General features: G+C 41.4%; 2 protein-coding genes across 2 annotated transcripts; both read left to right on the top strand.

The window, feature by feature from the left end:
• Positions 1 to 145: 145 nt before the first annotated feature.
• Positions 146 to 10910, top strand: LOC140588817 (uncharacterized). The gene is made up of 5 exons (XM_072711124.1): positions 146 to 1078; positions 1446 to 1480; positions 1823 to 2065; positions 4791 to 5384; positions 10537 to 10910. The coding sequence occupies exons 2-5, from the start codon at positions 1462 to 1464 to the stop codon at positions 10908 to 10910; spliced, it is 1230 nt and encodes a 409-aa protein (XP_072567225.1). The 5' UTR covers positions 146 to 1078; positions 1446 to 1461.
• LOC140588818 (uncharacterized) lies at positions 10907 to 15146 on the top strand. The gene has a single exon (XM_072711137.1). It carries the CDS (start codon positions 11065 to 11067, stop codon positions 11869 to 11871), a length of 807 nt encoding a protein of 268 aa, XP_072567238.1. The 5' UTR covers positions 10907 to 11064; the 3' UTR covers positions 11872 to 15146.
• Positions 15147 to 17916: the final 2770 nt, after the last annotated feature.

The raw sequence follows: 17916 nt of genomic DNA, 5'->3' as shown, positions 1-17916 counted from the left end.
GAAGATTTACAACTTAAAACAAGCCCTTTGTTAAGAATTGTAACTGTGAATGTTAAAATCAACAACACAGTAACATTTTTATGTTTTTCCAACCATTCATGACACTGGGCCAGTGAATTTTTCACTAAAAGTTGACAACATCTGTACTATAAAGCATGACTTGTTGACTTGTGCAAAGGTGACCTGATACCATCTCAAGCTTAGAGGGGAAATATGTTATTTGGCAGAAGCACCTATGTTAAAAATTTGATTCTTCACATCTAATGTAAAATGTGTAGAAGGTAAAAATCTGAGCATATTTTAAGTCTCTCAAACGCTTTTTGTATGATGCAACATTGGTTAACTTCAGAATGAAAGAAAAAGTGTCCGGGTGCAATGTCCTGGAAACGGCACATGGATCAGTGTATCTCATTGTATTAGTTTGTATTGCACACGCAACTTAACTGGTTAAGTTGGATCAGACCAACGATATTGTAAAGGGAAGAATAGGAGACGCACAACATCATAATGTAAATGCCCAGTAATGTTTATTGTGGGGGGGGGGTAAATCCAAATTAAATATTAGGTGGTATATGACCCCCCCATCCCTACACCACTGGATCAGTCCAACATTTCTATATGAGTCTGAAACATATTTCTGCTGATTCCGTACTATACATTTACACAACCTGCACCATTATCTTCAAATAACCTTTACTCAGAGGTTACTCAGAGGTTTTACTTTCAAAACCTCTTTTCTATCTCTGATTTAGATCCCAGCATAAAAATTGCATTGTACTGCGTGATGTTCGACTGCCACCACACCCCATGTTAGTCTTAGGTACCAGGTAGAAGGAACCTTCCTGCCATAATCTGTCTTTGCATTTCCTGTCATGTGACCTGTGTAACCTGATCAGTACCTAGCCTCTTGGCTTACAGCCTCGAGTGGAATCATTTCCTCATGCCTTTCATCGCTGACCGACTTGTATTGCTCTGGTACACATTTTCCTGAAGGGTCGTGAGTAAAGCACAGCAGCTAATGGATTAGACCTTTAGTGAAACATGTTCTTACTGAAATAAAATCACAGTGAAGACAAAGGTAAGAGGTGCCACTTAATCCCTAAAGAATTAATAGAAAATTGCATGGATACTGTCTTAACATTCTGCATGTTGTGTATGTTGATCTTGTGTGTTACATTAATCACAGTGTGTGTATTTGTAAACCCTCTTCACTCCTGTGTATGATGTGGGAAGAATCTGAGAAGACTTTGTTTGAGTGATAATCTGGCTACGTTGGTTTGATTTTCATAATGAGAACAAACAGGCTGCAGCATAGAAACTGCCCTTATGTTTAGGCAAGCTGGGGAAAAGCTGGGGGCGAGTGGGTGTAGATGTAGGGTTATGTTAAACTAAAGTAACTCGTATAATGAAACCACACTGATTGTACAGTAATGTTTTGTTCTCAGGTCGTGGAGTGCGAAAATGGAGTCCCAAGAATACGGTGAATATATAAACCCATACTCTCTGTCAGCTTTAAAGAAATATAGGCCATTTGTATAAAGGGCATTTGTTTTATATCAGAGGTTGGTCTCCTAGATTTTTGTTCTTCCATTGATAATAAATTGCATCACTCTTAAAATGAAGGGCTGGTACCGTGTGATACTGCGACATGTGACCATGGCATATTTTCCATATATGGTTGTGGCTGCTGGCCAAAAAATATCAACAGTACTGTCATTCATAACGGTGTAGTAGGTGATGACACCCATGGTTTAGCACTGTTGTTGACCTTCAGAAATGTGCTTCTGCCAAATGTGGTCACGCTTGTGGGCTTCTTGTCCAGCTGTTCGCTTTGTGGACCAGCACCGGGCTGAGCTCACCGAGAGGGTGAGGGCGGTGGACGCCATCGGGAGGGGTCTGCTCGCATACGGGTTGGTGCGTAACAGGCTGACCATGCCGTTGAGGGGTAGCAGTCAGAACAAGATGAAGAACATCTACCAAGACCTGGACTTCAGAGGAGCACCTGCGAAAGAGGCCTTTTACAAACTTCTGAAGGAACATGAGCCTCAGCTCCTTCAGGAGCTGGGTAAGCTAACTATGAAGTTTTTCTGCTTTTTAGCCTGTCTTTTAGAAAACAAAATGGCACGTGTTAGTTTCTTTCCATCTTGGGTATGACGTTAAACTGCATCTGGCTCTGCAAGTGGTCCTCCAACTTGCAGGGAAGGATTTTGGGGGTTGCTGGCGGGATTGACACTCCACCCTCTATAAAGCACTTTACGGCATCTAGGTCCTAAGAGGCAGAGATGGGGGCTGGTGTGGTGCTGAGGCATCTCGCACTGCATGGGAGACTTGGGTCCCAGCCCATCCAGGTAGGCATGTGAAACATCTTGTCTCTCCTGCAGGATGAGCTTCGTAAACCCTGCATTTCGGTGGCGGCACAATCTGAGGTATGCAAATCAGAGAGTGGCCAGGTCTCTTTAGGTGGATACACCTACAGGTCGCTCTGATGACTGCCGTACTCAGGGAATAGCTGTTGCTGTGACAGATTGGCTCCTCCTGATGTCTGATGTCACTCTTTTCAACAAGCATATTACGAAGCTCAGGCTAAGGCACTCCTTGGGTGTCTTGTCTGTTGTCTCAGTGTATGCGGCGACTGTGGTGAATGATGACTCGTTGAGAGAGACATTTTTCTTGCAATTTCCCTTGGTGGTTGATGGGTGCCCACAGGGTGACACTCCTCTGGTAATGGGTGACTTCAATGCGACCACTGGCATCGACTGGGCTGGCTGTAAATATTGCGTTGGTCCCCATGAGTATGGAGATCACAGTTAAAGTGGCTCCATGTTCCTTGACTTTGCGAAAGATCAAGGACTGCGGTTCACTGGATGCTGGTTTCAGTGCCCTGAGCCACATTGTTGGACTTGGTACTCCCATACTGGTGGTGTGGCGAAAGAGATCGATCTCAACCTTGAGGGCAGACGGAGGCTCCTGCAGAACTGCAGGGTCCAACAGAAGTGGCAACTCCAGTCTGTGGCTGTGATGGCTCTGAGGGCAGATAAGGTCTGAGGGCAGATCTATGAGCTGGTGACACACCATCTGTGGTCCAGTGATCCACGTCCTGCTTACAAAGGAATCGAAGCATTATGGACATCTGAATCTTTTTCTTGGAGTCTTGCAGTCAGGGTGGGTGAACAGTCCTTACGGATGACACTGCAGTTGTGTCCCGCTGGGCCGGCTACTTTGAGTAGTTGTTTAAAGGTGATCTTCTGGCTAGGATCTTGGACATCTCTGGGTCCACGGTTCTTGAGGCTGATCCTCCAGTCAGCTGGGAACCACCCAATATCATTGAGATTGCACGGGTGGTGAATGAGCTGGGGGTAGGGAGAGATCTGTGGTATCCGAGGTGAACTTCTCCAGGCTGATGGTAAGGCTGTCTTCCTGGCATTGCGGGCAATCTTTGCTTCCATTTGGGAGTCAGGCGTCATCCCAACTGGAAAAGGGACTTGTAGTCCCTATCTGGAAAGGGTAGGGTGATCACCTGGATTGCGGCAACTACGTAACACTGCTCTCATTGCCGGGTAAGGTCCTTACTAAGGTCATCCTTAACAGGATCCATGATCACTTGCTTGCCTATCAGCGGCTGGAGAAGTCTAGTTTTACCTATAAGAAGTCTACCATTGACCACACCCTTGCACTGAATGTTCTCATTGAGTGCAAGTGCAAATATCGGCCGAGGTTCTTTGCAGCCTTTGTTGATTTTCGTAAAGCGTTCGCCTCAGTTGATGGAGTTGCCCTCTGGAACATCCTGAGAGCTGTGGAGTGTGACTCTTCTTATGAAGTCAGCAGACGGATTAGGAGAGCATGGGGGGTCATGAGGTCGCTGGAAAGAGGTGTGTGGAGATCCTGATATCTTTGCAAGAGGACGAAGGTCCAAGTCTTTAGAGTCCTGGTGCTCCCTGTTTTGCTGTATGACTGTGAGACATGGACAATATCCAGTGAGATGAAGACTGGACTCCTTCAGTACATGGGTACTGAATCCTTGGTTTTGCCGGTTGCCAGAAGAATGGTACTTGCCTGAATGCATTGTGCCAAGTGTAAAGTTTAGTGGAGGGGGGATTATGGTGTGGGGCTGTTTTTGCGGGGTTGGGCTTGGCCCCTTAGTTCCAGTGAAAGGAACTCTTAATGCTGCAGCATTCAAAGCCATTTTGGACATTTTCATGCTCCCAACTTTGTGGGAACAGTTTAGGGATGACCCCTTCCTGTTCCAACATGCACAGCAAAGCAAGGTCCATAAGGGTATGGATGAACAAGTCTGGTGTGGAGGAACTTGACTGGCCTGCACAGAGCCCTGACCTGAACCCAACAGAACACCTTTGGGATGAATTAGAGCGGAGACTGTGAGCCAGGCCTTCTCATCCAATATCAGTGCCTGACCTCACAGATGCTTTCCTGGAAGAATGTTCAAAATTTCCCATAAACACACTCCTAAACCTTCTGGACAGCCTTCCCAGAAGAGTTGAAGCTGTTATAGCTGCAAAGGTTGGGCCAACTCCATATTAAAGCCTGTGTATTAAGAATGGGATGTGATTAAAGTTCATGTGTGTGTAAAGGCAGGTGGCCCAATACTTTTAGCAATATAGTATATATCCCAGACCTTGATATGCACGATTTTTACTAGACAGCCAACATTATTCACTGTGGGGGTGGTCATAATGTTTTGGCTCATCGGTATATATACAGCAGTAACATTAACCATTCCTGCCTTTTTATTTTGTCACCATCAACCTTTTCTTGTGGTGGAACATGGACAGAAAATGTCAGTGGAGAGATTCAGAGTCACAGAGAAGAGCTACAACATCTGAAGGAAGAAAGAGAGAAGGAGAGACGGGAGCTGGAAGTGTGGAGAGCGGCCAGAGAAACAGAGGAGATGGAGCTACAGCATCTGAAGGAAGAAAGAGAGAAGGAGAGACGGGAGCTGGAAGCGTGGAGAGCGGCCAGAGAAACAGAGGAGATGGAGCTACAGCATCTAAAGGAAGAAAGAGAGAAGGAGAGACGGGAGCTGGAAGTGTGGAGAGCAGCCAGAGAAACAGAGGAGATGGAGCTACAGCATCTAAAGGAAGAAAGAGAGAAGGAGAGACGGGAGCTGGAAGCGTGGAGAGCGGCCAGAGAAACAGAGGAGATGGAGCTTCACCAAATGAGATGTGAACTCCAGAGAGAGAGGGAGGAGGTGGAGAAAATGAGGGAGGAGGTGGAGAAAATGAGGGAGGAGGTGGAGAAAATGAGGGACATGATGGAGAAAGAGAAGGAGTTCATGACCCGGAAGGATAAAACACAGAGTGAAAGTGTGGAAGCACAGAAAAGCCCATTCAGAAAATGTCATAGTATGGAATATATTCTTACATTCAGTAAGTAAAGACACTCTGCTTCCACAATCTAACTGTATTATCCTTTATTCACATAGACTGTTTTAATCAAAGTAATGTTTTGTATCATATAGGTAAGTTATTGCTGAAAGAATTTAGCTAACACTACATTCTTAAAAAAATGCATGTTTGTTTCGAGGACAATGTGTGTTTTGCCTCAGTTACAAAACACGGTCTACTGAATTTAATTTATACAGTACTGTGCAAAAGTCTTTGGCAGGCAAAAAAATTATGTTCATATAATCTACATGTCAGCATAAAACTATGATATTACAGTACAGTATGTCTGTCAACACATGTCAGCTTAGCCATTGCAAAACCCGAGCGTTTGCAGCAACTGTCCAACACAGTTTATTGACTTGACCACTTCCCTACCTTGTTTGGCTACTCAATATCGCACTGAGTTATTTATCTAAGTTAATAAATGAAGTAGATAGAATAGATTGAGATCTTTATATTAAAGGTGTTTTAAGTGTAAAAATAAATGATAAATTATTCAATACTATAACACAATAAAAAATTACACTAAAATTTATATTGCACATAGTCTAAAGTGCAGCATAGCCCTACCTATTCAGCACTGTATGTATTAAATGGCCAAACAGAGTTCTAGATGCACATTGCAGTATATGGTAAAAGCTATTCTTAAATCTGTTTGTATGAGGTTTTGGAACTGAAATGGTGTTCATCTAGCCATCTATGGAAGCATATGTGTAGCAAAATTCAATTTGCAATGCAATATGCAAAATGGCAATACAATATGCAAAATGACAATAAGAAACTTCACAGAGGCATGTATCCCTGCTTGAAAAAAATAAACAAACAAAAAAAACAATAGATCCCTGCCCAAAACACAATAGAAAATAAGTAATGGATTTAATGGTTATAATGGGAATTGCATTGGTTTTAATGGTGTATACTGGTATGTGATGGATTTTATTGGTGTTAAATCCTATTGGAAAAATGCCCAAAACATACTACAAAAAGGAATTTTGTAATGGTTTTACTTGAAAAAGTTAATGGTTCATAATGGTATTATAATGGAAACATTAGAATTTCTGTGATGATTTCTATTGGGCTTCTATTGTTTTGTTTTGTTTTGTTTTGTTTTTTTCAAGCAGGGAAACATGCCTCTGTGAAGTTTCTTATTTACTCAAGTGATCTGAATTCCATAGTTCAATTTTTATCAGATTATTCAAGTCAGCCTATGTGTTTCTATGATGCTTCAAAAACATTATTTCTCTGTTCACGCTCCACTTCATCTGGCAATGAATTCAACGATCTTATCAGATCTCCAGCCGCCATGTTTCAAACGATCTCAACGTAACACGCTTCCGCCAATCCCCGCCTTGACGCAATGATTGCCGTAGGGTGGGCGTGGTCAGCTCGGAATGCATTTTCAAAGCCGCATTGAATTTTGCTACAAATATCCCACGGCGTCATGATGAAAATGCAATCGTAAGTGTCCTAACTGTTAGTCTAAATGCATTTAGGACAAATAACATTTAAATGATAATTTTGCTACTGTTTCTGCTTGGACACGTTACACATATCAAATCAATTTGGGTTATACATTTTCATTTTCATTTTGCTACTTATAAAGCATTAAAATAGTATGCACTTTACTACGGTGGCCCCTAGAGACAAAACACACACAAAAGAAAAAGCAGAAACAAAATGAAAATGCGCAGCAAATTAAAAAAACACACGCAAAAGAAAAAGCAGAAACAAAATGAAAATGCGCTGCAAATTAAAAAACACACACAAAAGAAAAAGCAGAAACAAAATGAAAATGCGCAGCAAATTAAAAAAACACACGCAAAAGAAAAAGCAGAAACAAAATGAAAATGCGCAGCAAGTTAAAAAAACACACGCAAAAGAAAAAGCAGAAACAAAATGAAAATGCGCAGCAAGTTAAAAAAACACACGCAAAAGAAAAAGCAGAAACAAAATGAAAATGCGCAGCAAGTTAAAAAAACACACGCAAAAGAAAAAGCAGAAACAAAATGAAAATGCGCAGCAAGTTAAAAAAACACACGCAAAAGAAAAAGCAGAAACAAAATGAAAATGCGCAGCAAGTTAAAAAAACACACGCAAAAGAAAAAGCAGAAACAAAATGAAAATGCGCAGCAAGTTAAAAAAACACACGCAAAAGAAAAAGCAGAAACAAAATGAAAATGCGCAGCAAGTTAAAAAAACACACGCAAAAGAAAAAGCAGAAACAAAATGAAAATGCGCAGCAAGTAGACAATCCCAAACCGGAAGTGCTCCACCACGCTAGGGGGCGCGGTGAGCTCATGTGGCACAGTCGCTACACAGTAGTGATGGGAAGTTCGACTGAATTAACTGATTTGATTCTTTCGAGCTGTCCGTTGTAATGAATCGATTCTAAAATCGATTCTGTGATTCACTTTTTTTTCCGTCTTTTTTGCGCCTGACCGTATGAGTCAACGAATCATGGGATCGGATAATAAATCAAACGGTGTCTCAAGGTTACGTTATTTGACTGAAAGATGGGGCTGGTGTTCAACAAAAATGTTTAGCTTGACTATTCACAATAAAAAAAACAATATATAAAAAGCAGAAAGGGTGTCGATGCTGAATAAACACGCGTGTATATATAGTTCTTATTTTCTTGACTTTAGCCAAATTCATGTGCATGAGTATCAAGGACTACATCACAGTTAACAACTGCAATATTACCAATACAATCACACACACATACAATAAGCATGAGTAAACTTGCATACGTTGTTGTGTAAACGTCAAAGTTAATAAATATCTTTGGTTTTTGATGAAAGACATATGGTTTTATTATGCAGAAATGCAATAATTTACTGTTGTGATAAATGAACACAGGGCTGCCAACTCTCACGCATCTGGCGTGACACTCACGCTTTCGGATTCTCACGCTCGTGCAAGAAATCTTACTGCAAATTTATATTATTACATTATAAACCTAAAATTAGCTGCAGCAAAAGCGTTGGGGTAGTTTGCAAACCCTACAGACCATTTACAAGGGAATAAAACTGTCACAAAGGTGTAAATGCGTGTGCGGACTTGTCTGAAATGGAAAATCTCTGGCCAACCGGCTGACCAAAGTTGACAGCCCTGTGAACAGCTGCGTTAATTTTATTCCTTTCAACAGCGTAACTGCATTTCCGCAGCAAATGCCGCGAGGCGGCGAGGGCTCTTGGGATCGGTTCGCAAACCATTCGTTTTAGTCACCGACCGAGTGTCCGAAAACCGTAAGTTCGATTTGTTCATCGAACGGACTCTCGGACACTCCGTCGGCGACTCAAACGGATGGTTTGCGAACCGATCCCAAGAGCCATTGCGGCGTTCACAACAGTAAATTATTGCATTTCTGCATAATAAAACCATATGTCTTTCATCAAAAACCAAAGATATTTATTAACTTTGACGTTTACACAACAACGTATGCAAGTTTACTCATGCTCATTGTATGTGTGTGTGATTGTATTGGTAATATTGCAGTTGTTAACTGTAGTCCTTGATACTCATGCACATGAATTTGGCTAAAGTCAAGAAAATAAGAACTATATATACACGCGTGTTTATTCAGCATCGACACCCTTTCTGCTTTTTATATATTGTTTTTTTTATTGTGAATAGTCAAGCTAAACATTTTTGTTGAACACCAGCCCCATCTTTCAGTCAAATAACGTAACCTTGAGACACCGTTTGATTTATTATCCGATCCCATGATTCGTTGACTCATACGGTCAGGCGCAAAAAAGACGGAAAAAAAAGTGAATCACAGAATCGATTTTAGAATCGATTCATTACAACGGACAGCTCGAAAGAATCAAATCCAGTTAATTCAGTCGAACTTCCCATCACTACTGTGTAGCGACTGTGCCACATGAGCTCACCGCGCCCCCTAGCGTGGTGGAGCACTTCCGGTTTGGGATTGTCTACTTGCTGCGCATTTTCATTTTGTTTCTGCTTTTTCTTTTGCGTGTGTTTTTTTAACTTGCTGCGCATTTTCATTTTGTTTCTGCTTTTTCTTTTGCGTGTGTTTTTTTAACTTGCTGCGCATTTTCATTTTGTTTCTGCTTTTTCTTTTGCGTGTGTTTTTTTAACTTGCTGCGCATTTTCATTTTGTTTCTGCTTTTTCTTTGGCGTGTGTTTTTTTAACTTGCTGCGCATTTTCATTTTGTTTCTGCTTTTTCTTTTGCGTGTGTTTTTTTAATTTGCTGCGCATTTTCATTTTGTTTCTGCTTTTTCTTTTGTGTGTGTTTTTTTAATTTGCAGCGCATTTTCATTTTGTTTCTGCTTTTTCTTTTGCGTGTGTTTTTTTAACTTGCTGCGCATTTTAATTTTGTTTCTGCTTTTTCTTTTGCGTGTGTTTTTTTAACTTGCTGCGCATTTTCATTTTGTTTCTGCTTTTTCTTTTGCGTGTGTTTTTTTAATTTGCTGCGCATTTTCATTTTGTTTCTGCTTTTTCTTTTGTGTGTGTTTTTTAATTTGCAGCGCATTTTCATTTTGTTTCTGCTTTTTCTTTTGCGTGTGTTTTTTTAATTTGCTGCGCATTTTCATTTTGTTTCTGCTTTTTCTTTTGTGTGTGTTTTGTCTCTAGGGGCCACCGTACTTTACAACTTAAGACTACTGTTGGAAATGGCAAATGTAAATTATATAATTTAATTTTCAATTTCATTCTGCACCAAATTTTGCACGCGTGGAGGTGATGGAAAATGTAAATTTAAATACAGAATTACATTGCCATTTTGAATATTGCGTTGCCATTTTGAATATTGCATTGTCATTTTGCATATTGTATTGCCATTTTGCATATTGCATTGCAAATTGAATTTTGCTACACATATGCTTCCATAGCCATCCAGCAAGATTTCAGCAACTCTTTGATAACAGAAGAATTAAAATTTTTTATATGTTACTGTTAATTGGCATGTTAAATTATTTTTTTCCCTAATCAAATAAACACTTACTACCTTGATAAAGAGCCTTAAACCTTTTCTTTGACTGCCTTAGACTTATGTACAGTATTTTATGTCTTAGCATAATATATGGGGCCCATTGTCCCACAGAAGGAACAGGCCAATCCCCACCCGGCATACAGTCTTTGACTCCTCCTCATTTCCTGTTGCAGCTGCTGGAGAAACTCCTGGTACAGACGCCTCCATACCGGCCAGTGTCCCTGAGCTCCGGCTGGTGCTTCTGGGGAGAAATACAGCTGAGAAAAGCTTAATAGCAAATGGCATCCTGGGCAGAGAGGTGTTTGTGTCTGGGACGCCCTCACCGACAAAGGCCCAGATGAGCAGCCAGAGGAAACACGGGACCATTGCCGGGAGACGGGTGGTGGTGGTGAATACTCCAGACTGGTTTAGCTCTACGGTGTCCCAGTTTGAGCTGTGGCAGGACGTCAAACACTGCATGGAATTGTCAGCTCCAGGACCCCATGCTTTTCTCTTGGTCACAGAGATGCTTTCCACACACCATCGTCCTTCTGACTCATGCCAGTGAACTGACAGAGAGCATCACTGGAGGCTTTGTGCATACTGGCAGCCCAGACCTCCAGAGAATAATTACCAGATGTGGTAACAGGTATCATATCCTCAACACCAGTAACAGGCCTGAAGGCCATCAGATCCGCAGGTTGCTGGAGACCATAGAGAAGATGGTTGAAGAAAACCAATGGAGCTTCTACAGCAGTGAAATGCATATGGAGGTGATGTCTCAGATTCAAGAGGTGGAACAAAAGCTCCAGAGGGAAAGAGCTGAGAGGAAACTGAGAGAAGAACTGGAAGCGAAGGAGAAGTTTGAGAAGGAGCTGCAAGAGACTCTGAGGGAGAAGGAGGTCGTGATTCAGGTACAGAAAGAAAAGATTATAGTGCTGGAGGAGAGGATAGTTGAATTGGAGGAAGAGCTGAAGGAAGAGAGGGATGAAGAAAAGAAAAAAGAACTTGAAGAAAAACTGAACAAAGAGGTGGAAATGAGGAATGTTACGCAAAACGAGGTTAAAAGACTCAAGGAGGAAGCAGAGAAAGAAAAATGTGAGCGGGAGGAGAAACACAGAGAAGAGATTGAAGAGATCAGGGACGAGGAGAAGGCTCAGGCTGAAGCAGAAAGACACGTGATGAAAATACTGCTGCCTGAACTGTTTAGCAGACTACAGTCCACATTAAAAACCAAGATACACAATGAATATGAGAGACAGACTGAGGAAAAGAACCATGAAATAGCTGCTATAAAGGAAGCGTGCAGCAGAGAGATAGAGAGAGTGCAGAGGCTGAAGAATGAAGAGATGCAGAAGTTACAGACAGAGATGAACAGAGAGATAGAGAGAGTACAGAGGCTGAAGAATGAGGAGATGCAGGAGTTACAGACAGAGATGAACAGAGAGATAGAGGAGATGAAGAGGGAGATTGTGAGAATGAAACTAAACCTGGAGAGCAGTCCACAGCTTGAGGGAACTCCAGTCTGAACTCCAGCTGTGTGCATGTGCAGTCTGTATGTTCCTCCTGCGTTTGTGTGGGGCTTTTAGATGATTGTTTCTTACGTAGATTAATGGATGACTGCATTGCCCATTTTGTGTGAGTCTGTGTCTGCTTGTGATTGATTATACATTTTATTTTGTGTATGTGTGTCTCTTAACCAATGAATTACTTTACTCCCAAAAAATTCTACTATGCTCCATCAGGTGGCGGTATCGCTCCAACACACTGCTACAAAAAAAAATATTTAAATTTCATTTGAGTACCTAGTAAACAAGATGTAGTATTGTGCAAATTAATTGTTTTAATATACGTATAAATTATGTTTTATGTCTATATGGGTATGTCAGCTTAGCCATTTCAAGACTTTTTTGAAAGTCACCCCAGTATTTGCAGTAACCGTCCTATATACCTATGAACTTGTTGACTCGTCCACTAGTCCACTTGGCCAATCAAAATCTCATCGAGGTATTTAACTAATTAAGGAAGGAGCTGGTGGTTAAGTTCAGCAAATACATGGCTGTGTTTCCCAGGAAGAGGTTATGAAATAAAGCAGTGTTCTCCTGGCCAACCAATAAGCTATCCGTAGCATTTCGGAGGACACAAGGATACTTTCATAGTATTTGTATATTTTTTTCTGAGCCGGTGTACATTTACTGGACAGATAATTAGCTTCTGGCATGGTTTTCTTTGGCTGCCTTTGACGTTTGCACAGTCCTGCACAGCAACTGCATGATTAGCCAATGGGCGTCCCTCAATACCACGAACCTTGCTAACCAAGAATAAACTTGGAGCGCAATTAATTATGGGATTAGTCTCGTTTGGCGAGGCTGCATTCGATGTATCGTTGATATTTTGGGCAGAGATGGGCAGTATTTCAACTAAATGCATTTAAAATACGTATTTGTTACTTTTAAGTATTTTTTAATTTGTATTTCACTGGACAGAAAAAATCATTTAAAATACTTTGAGAGATTGTATTTTATGTATTTAAAGTACTTCATAAAATATGCAATTTCATTTATGTCATTTTAAGAACCTTCATCACTAGGCTTACAGACTTTTAAATACAACCTATCTCCGTCTTTAGCTAGATGCAAGTAAATCATGTGACACATGCTATTGGGCCAGGCATGCTGGTTACTTCGTTTTTTCCATGAACAGTAATCCAAGGAAAGAAGCTGCTTTGTTGCTGGGTGCAAATTGTCTTAATGTAAAGTATGCAGTAAAATATACTACCAGACATTTTTCACTGAATGTCAGTATAGGACAGAAAAGTAGAGCAGTTAGCGAACAGCAGTGCTGTGCTGTAGAACTTGTGAATTGCGCCATGTGGCCGACAGGGAACAAGGGAAATCACAAAGACTGACAACAGGAGGGACGGGTTGAGCAGCGACACCTGCTGGCCAGAACTGGGAAGGGACACAGAGTGGGACAACAGGAGCTGACCCTGACACAAGTTTAAAAAAGTAACACATCACAAGGGAGAGAACGAGGAGGAAGGGATGCAGGGCCTGACCGTATACGTATTCGTCATATACCGTTACCATTTTATGTGTGTTTTCATATTTTCAAATTACAATTACTTGTATTTTAATTAAATACAAAATTCTGGTGTGAGAAAATGTATTTTATTTTGTTACTCTTGATGAGCAAGTATTGTAATTTGTAACGAAATACTTTTTGATGTATTTGTGCCCATCTCTGATTTGGGGTGGGAAAAAAACAACATATAGGGATTTTTAACGTACTCTGTGGGTGAATCTCAATATGCACACTTGACCGTACTTGTGTTCTCATGAACCCGTTCTGTGTCATCTTCCATTGCCGAAGACCAGTTCCAATACTAAAAACACGAGTACACGAGGGCAGCGTGTACTCGTGTACTCGTTGGTCTTGCTCCGCCCCAATATCAAGGATATATCAGTTGCATCCTCACTGAATGAGACCAATCCCATGATTCATTGCACGCCAGGTTCATTCTTGGAAGGCAAGTTAGCAAGACTGGTCTTGCCAAGAACCACAAGTAAAGTCTTTGCATTCTTGGTATTGAAATTCACCCTGTACCTCTGGCCTTAAAACTGATGACGTGCAACGGGTACATGAGAACAAAAGTATGCATTTTGAGAAACACCCGATGTGTCTGTGTGTGTAAGTGCAATGATCGTTCACGGAACTGTTCATAATCCCAGTGTCATGTGACCTAGCAGAATTTTGCTGAACAGGTTTTGCATATAACCAAACTCGCATTATAGAGGTTGCTGCCATATTTCTAGTTATTATTCTTAAATGGTTTTTAAGGTGTCGGTTTAAGAAGTTCTAGTATTATTCTGCCAGTATTTATTTTGTGTGAACATGTAACACACACAAATGTACACAAACACACACAATGTGATAGCATAAAGATACACCACTGTTTTGTTAAGTTGCAAATCAGTTTATTTAGCTGATGATACAGCACCTGGGTGACTTGCAGTGATGCGTCACATCATAGCGGTTCAGAAGATTAGAAGGTCTTGATTTTGATTGCATGATAGACACCTGGAGGAAGTTTTAAGGGGAGAGGACCTTGTTTAGAGAGGGAGAGACGGCGGGGTTGTGTTCGTGAAGCAGAGACGTTGTTGGACGCTCAGTTGACAAGAAAGGATGTTTGGGGCCATGTTGGATTGACTCTCGGATGGAGTGACTGGCGAGGGACGTGCAGGAAGACCTTATGTGGGACGTGCATTTTTTTGGTGGGCTTTCGGGACGCCGATGCCCACAGACTGATCCACGGACACACGGGAGGGTCTTGGCGGCTGCTGGACAGAGGGAAGTTCGGTGATTGTTTTAATCCTGTTAAGTGAACTGTGTGTGTGTGTGTGTGAGAGAGAGAGAAATTAGATTAGATTAGATTTAGATTAGAAGCTTTATTTGTCATTGCATAAAATACGTAGTATTAAACACAACGAAATTTAGAGTTGCCACTCTTAGTCAGTGTTTTAAAACCAATATAGTTAAGAATTAACAAATCTGCCCCAAGGCAGCCTACCCACACTCACTCATACACTCCCCCCAAACCTATTCACTCCTCTCACCCAAAACATTAGTCCCCACCTTCCAACCAAAACAAGACACTCCCCTGCACAAAGGTATAACATCATAGTAAACGTAACAGCATCAGACTATCAAATGCCTGTTGTTAAAGTGCGATGGTGATGAGGATAAAGTGATCAAATACAATTTCCAGAGACATAGTTAATCATTGCAGACGGTGGAAGGAGGGGGGGGGGGGGATTGGGGTGGTGGGTGACCAATGTCTGCAGAGGGATATTGTTTTTGTTAAGTGAACGTATGGCCCAGGGAAAAAAACTGTTGGAAAGTCTTGTAGTGCGGGCGTTTAGTGACCTGAACCGCCTGCCGGAGGGAAGCGGGTTGAACAGGTGGTGGGCTGGGTGGGCAGAGTCTTTGAGAATGGACCTGGACCTGGAGAGGCAGCGGGATTCGGCGAGCTTTTCCAGGGAGGGCAGAGGGTGGCCTATGATCTTTTGGGCTGTGTAAATGACCCTCTGCATGGCCTTCCTGTCTGCTGCTGTACATCCCGCATACCATACTGTGATGCTGAAGGTGAGTATGCTTTCGATGACTGTCCGGTAGAAGGACACCAGCAGCTTCTGTTCCAGATGGTTTTTCCTGAGAATTCTCAGGAAGTGCATACGCTGCTGGGCCTTCTTAGTTATTGCTTTAGTGTTGGTGAAAGAGAGTGAGTGAGTCTCTGTGGGGAAATTAGGGAGGGGTTTTTACTATGGTTTAGTGTGGAGAGCGGGTGGTTAATTGGGGATGTTTTATGTATTGAGCATTTACGCCTAGTAACTGCTCCTCTTAGAGTGACTGTTTGCTGTGCTTTGTGTTATTGAATTATTATGCATAATAATGAAGTGTTAAAGTCTAACCTATCCGGTCTTTAGACCTTTTGGGGGTGTGCCATGCTGCGTGATGGTGGGTGGCGCCAGTTGCTGGCTTGGTGTTCCGTGGATTAGACAGCGTAACCGTATTTCTGCCATATTGGTTATTTGTATCAGTAAAAACAGGACATGTGGTGGTAGGGATGGGTGATATGAGCATAATGTTATTGTATTTATTAGTTTGATATGGCATGGTTAGTTATCTATTATGGTTAAAACTATGTTGATTACAGTCAACTGTGATTTGTATTTGTACTTGAAGGTCTTTTATAGATGTGCATACTTATTGATATATGTATGCAGTTTAATATGTTACCGTCGTTTTAAGAACACGTATTAGTGGTGGAGATGTAAGTCAGGGCCAATCTTATCCGCAAAGGGCCGGTGTGTGTGCAGGTTTTTGGGATAATCTGTAGGTCAGCTGTTCAAACCCAGGTGTGAGGACTCTTCAGACAATCAGTCCTCTAATTAGTAATCTAATTAGGGAGTTGTAGCGAAAACCTGCATACACACCGGCCCTTTGCGGATAAGATTGCCCATCAATGTTCTGACCGCCATATTGAAGAAGTCAAAGCAATCCTTCTCACTGTGCAGCTTTTCGTTGTAGAAACAGGAGTGGATCCTTCTCCAGCAGTTGTGTTCACTGATCATTCTTTATGTTTGTATTTGACGGTCATGTGATATTTGCTTGCAAACATATATTTTGCAATCTTCGGAATTGTGCTGGGTGGTGTACCTGTTTGTCTGAAATGAATAATAGAACTACAATGCACCAGTTTCCTAATCACTCTAGCTGCTGATCTGAGACCAGTTTTTCACAGACCTGCATTCTCCAGCAAAGATCAGTAGTGATGTTAGGAAATTGGCGGATTGTAATTGTATTATTGACTTCCTTTAGCAAAACATTAGCAAAATACTAATTTCTCCTATGTGAAATATTAAATATTGTCAAAATACCACCAGTAAAAGGATTTATCTCATACAATAAAACGTGAAGGTTTTTAAAAACGTGTTTTAACCACAGATGTTATTTTTACCAATTTTGTGAAATTCCAGTCACTTTTCTCATACAATTTTTGCTGTGGGAACCAGGTCTTCAAAAATGTTAACAAACCGCCTTCAAAATGATGACCCGACTTGCATTTTCTATTGGCCTATAATTGGAAACTTGCCTGTCATGTCTCGTAAATGTACGTCAATGGAAAATTCTTAAATTCAAAATTGGCTGTCAAAATAAAAGCTGCCTGAAGTATCAGGGATCGGGTAATGAAAGCCCCACCCACCCACACTCTCAAAAAGAGGCCAATTAGTGTAACACAAAGGAAAATCCAGCACCAATGACATATATTTACTACACCTGCTCTCACATGATTCCAAGTGCAATGATTTGACCGCCATATTGGACTAGTCAAAGCAATCCATCACATTCTGCAGCATTTTGTTGTAGAAATCGGTGTGTATCCTGCTCCAGTGATATAACCTTCCACCAGTTGGTGTGTTTACTGAGCATAGCATATTTTTGTATTGAGAATTGTGTGATATTCCCTGTCAAACACATTTTGCAGTCATACTCCAACATCCCGAGACCTATACTTGGATGCACAGGCGGATCTAGAAAATTATTAATGATTGAAGCATGAAGTCCTTCTTCCCAATACATCTTCTAGTCAAAAACACAAGACAAATTGCTTTGCTTAACCTTTTTCCATATGCATAGAGAAAAACTAAACGTTTTATTTTGCCATTTTGCATGAGTACATTTTCACATACCCTAACCTGCTTTCCTTTGAAATACATGCTCATACATACAGTTAAGAGCAAAAGCTGAGCTAAGCCTTGCTCAAAGGCCCAGTGGAGACGTGACGATTCTGCCAATGATAGGATTTGAACCAATGACCTTCCGAGTACAGGCAGAGAGCCACAAACCACGTCCACCCACCCATGCTTTAAATCTGTGAAAAATCTGGGAATTCATGGCTAACGTTTGTTGCATCTACAATAAACACTTATGAAATGCACTTTTTTGATGAAAAAATATGCTTTGCTTAATTGGTTTTCTGCACTCAGACCTGTTGTTTTGTACTGTCGTTC

Source organism: Paramormyrops kingsleyae, chromosome 4 (genome assembly GCF_048594095.1).
Source record: "Paramormyrops kingsleyae isolate MSU_618 chromosome 4, PKINGS_0.4, whole genome shotgun sequence".
NCBI lineage: Eukaryota > Metazoa > Chordata > Actinopteri > Osteoglossiformes > Mormyridae > Paramormyrops > Paramormyrops kingsleyae.
Note: the sequence above shows the minus strand (reverse complement) of the source record. Positions and strands in the feature narration are given on the sequence as shown.

What these genes read in the sequence shown, in the direction of transcription:
- LOC140588817 (XM_072711124.1), top strand. An exon ending in TCAGCTCCTTCAGGAGCTGG is followed by an intron (nt 2,066 to 4,790) that starts GTAAGCTAACTA and finishes GAACATGGACAG; the next exon opens with AAAATGTCAGTGGAGAGATT. An exon ending in GGAATATATTCTTACATTCA is followed by an intron (nt 5,385 to 10,536) that starts GTAAGTAAAGAC and finishes TTCCTGTTGCAG; the next exon opens with CTGCTGGAGAAACTCCTGGT.
- LOC140588818 (XM_072711137.1), top strand. Translation starts at nt 11,065, where the DNA reads ATGGTTGAAGAAAACCAATGGAGCTTCTACAGCAGTGAAATGCATATG.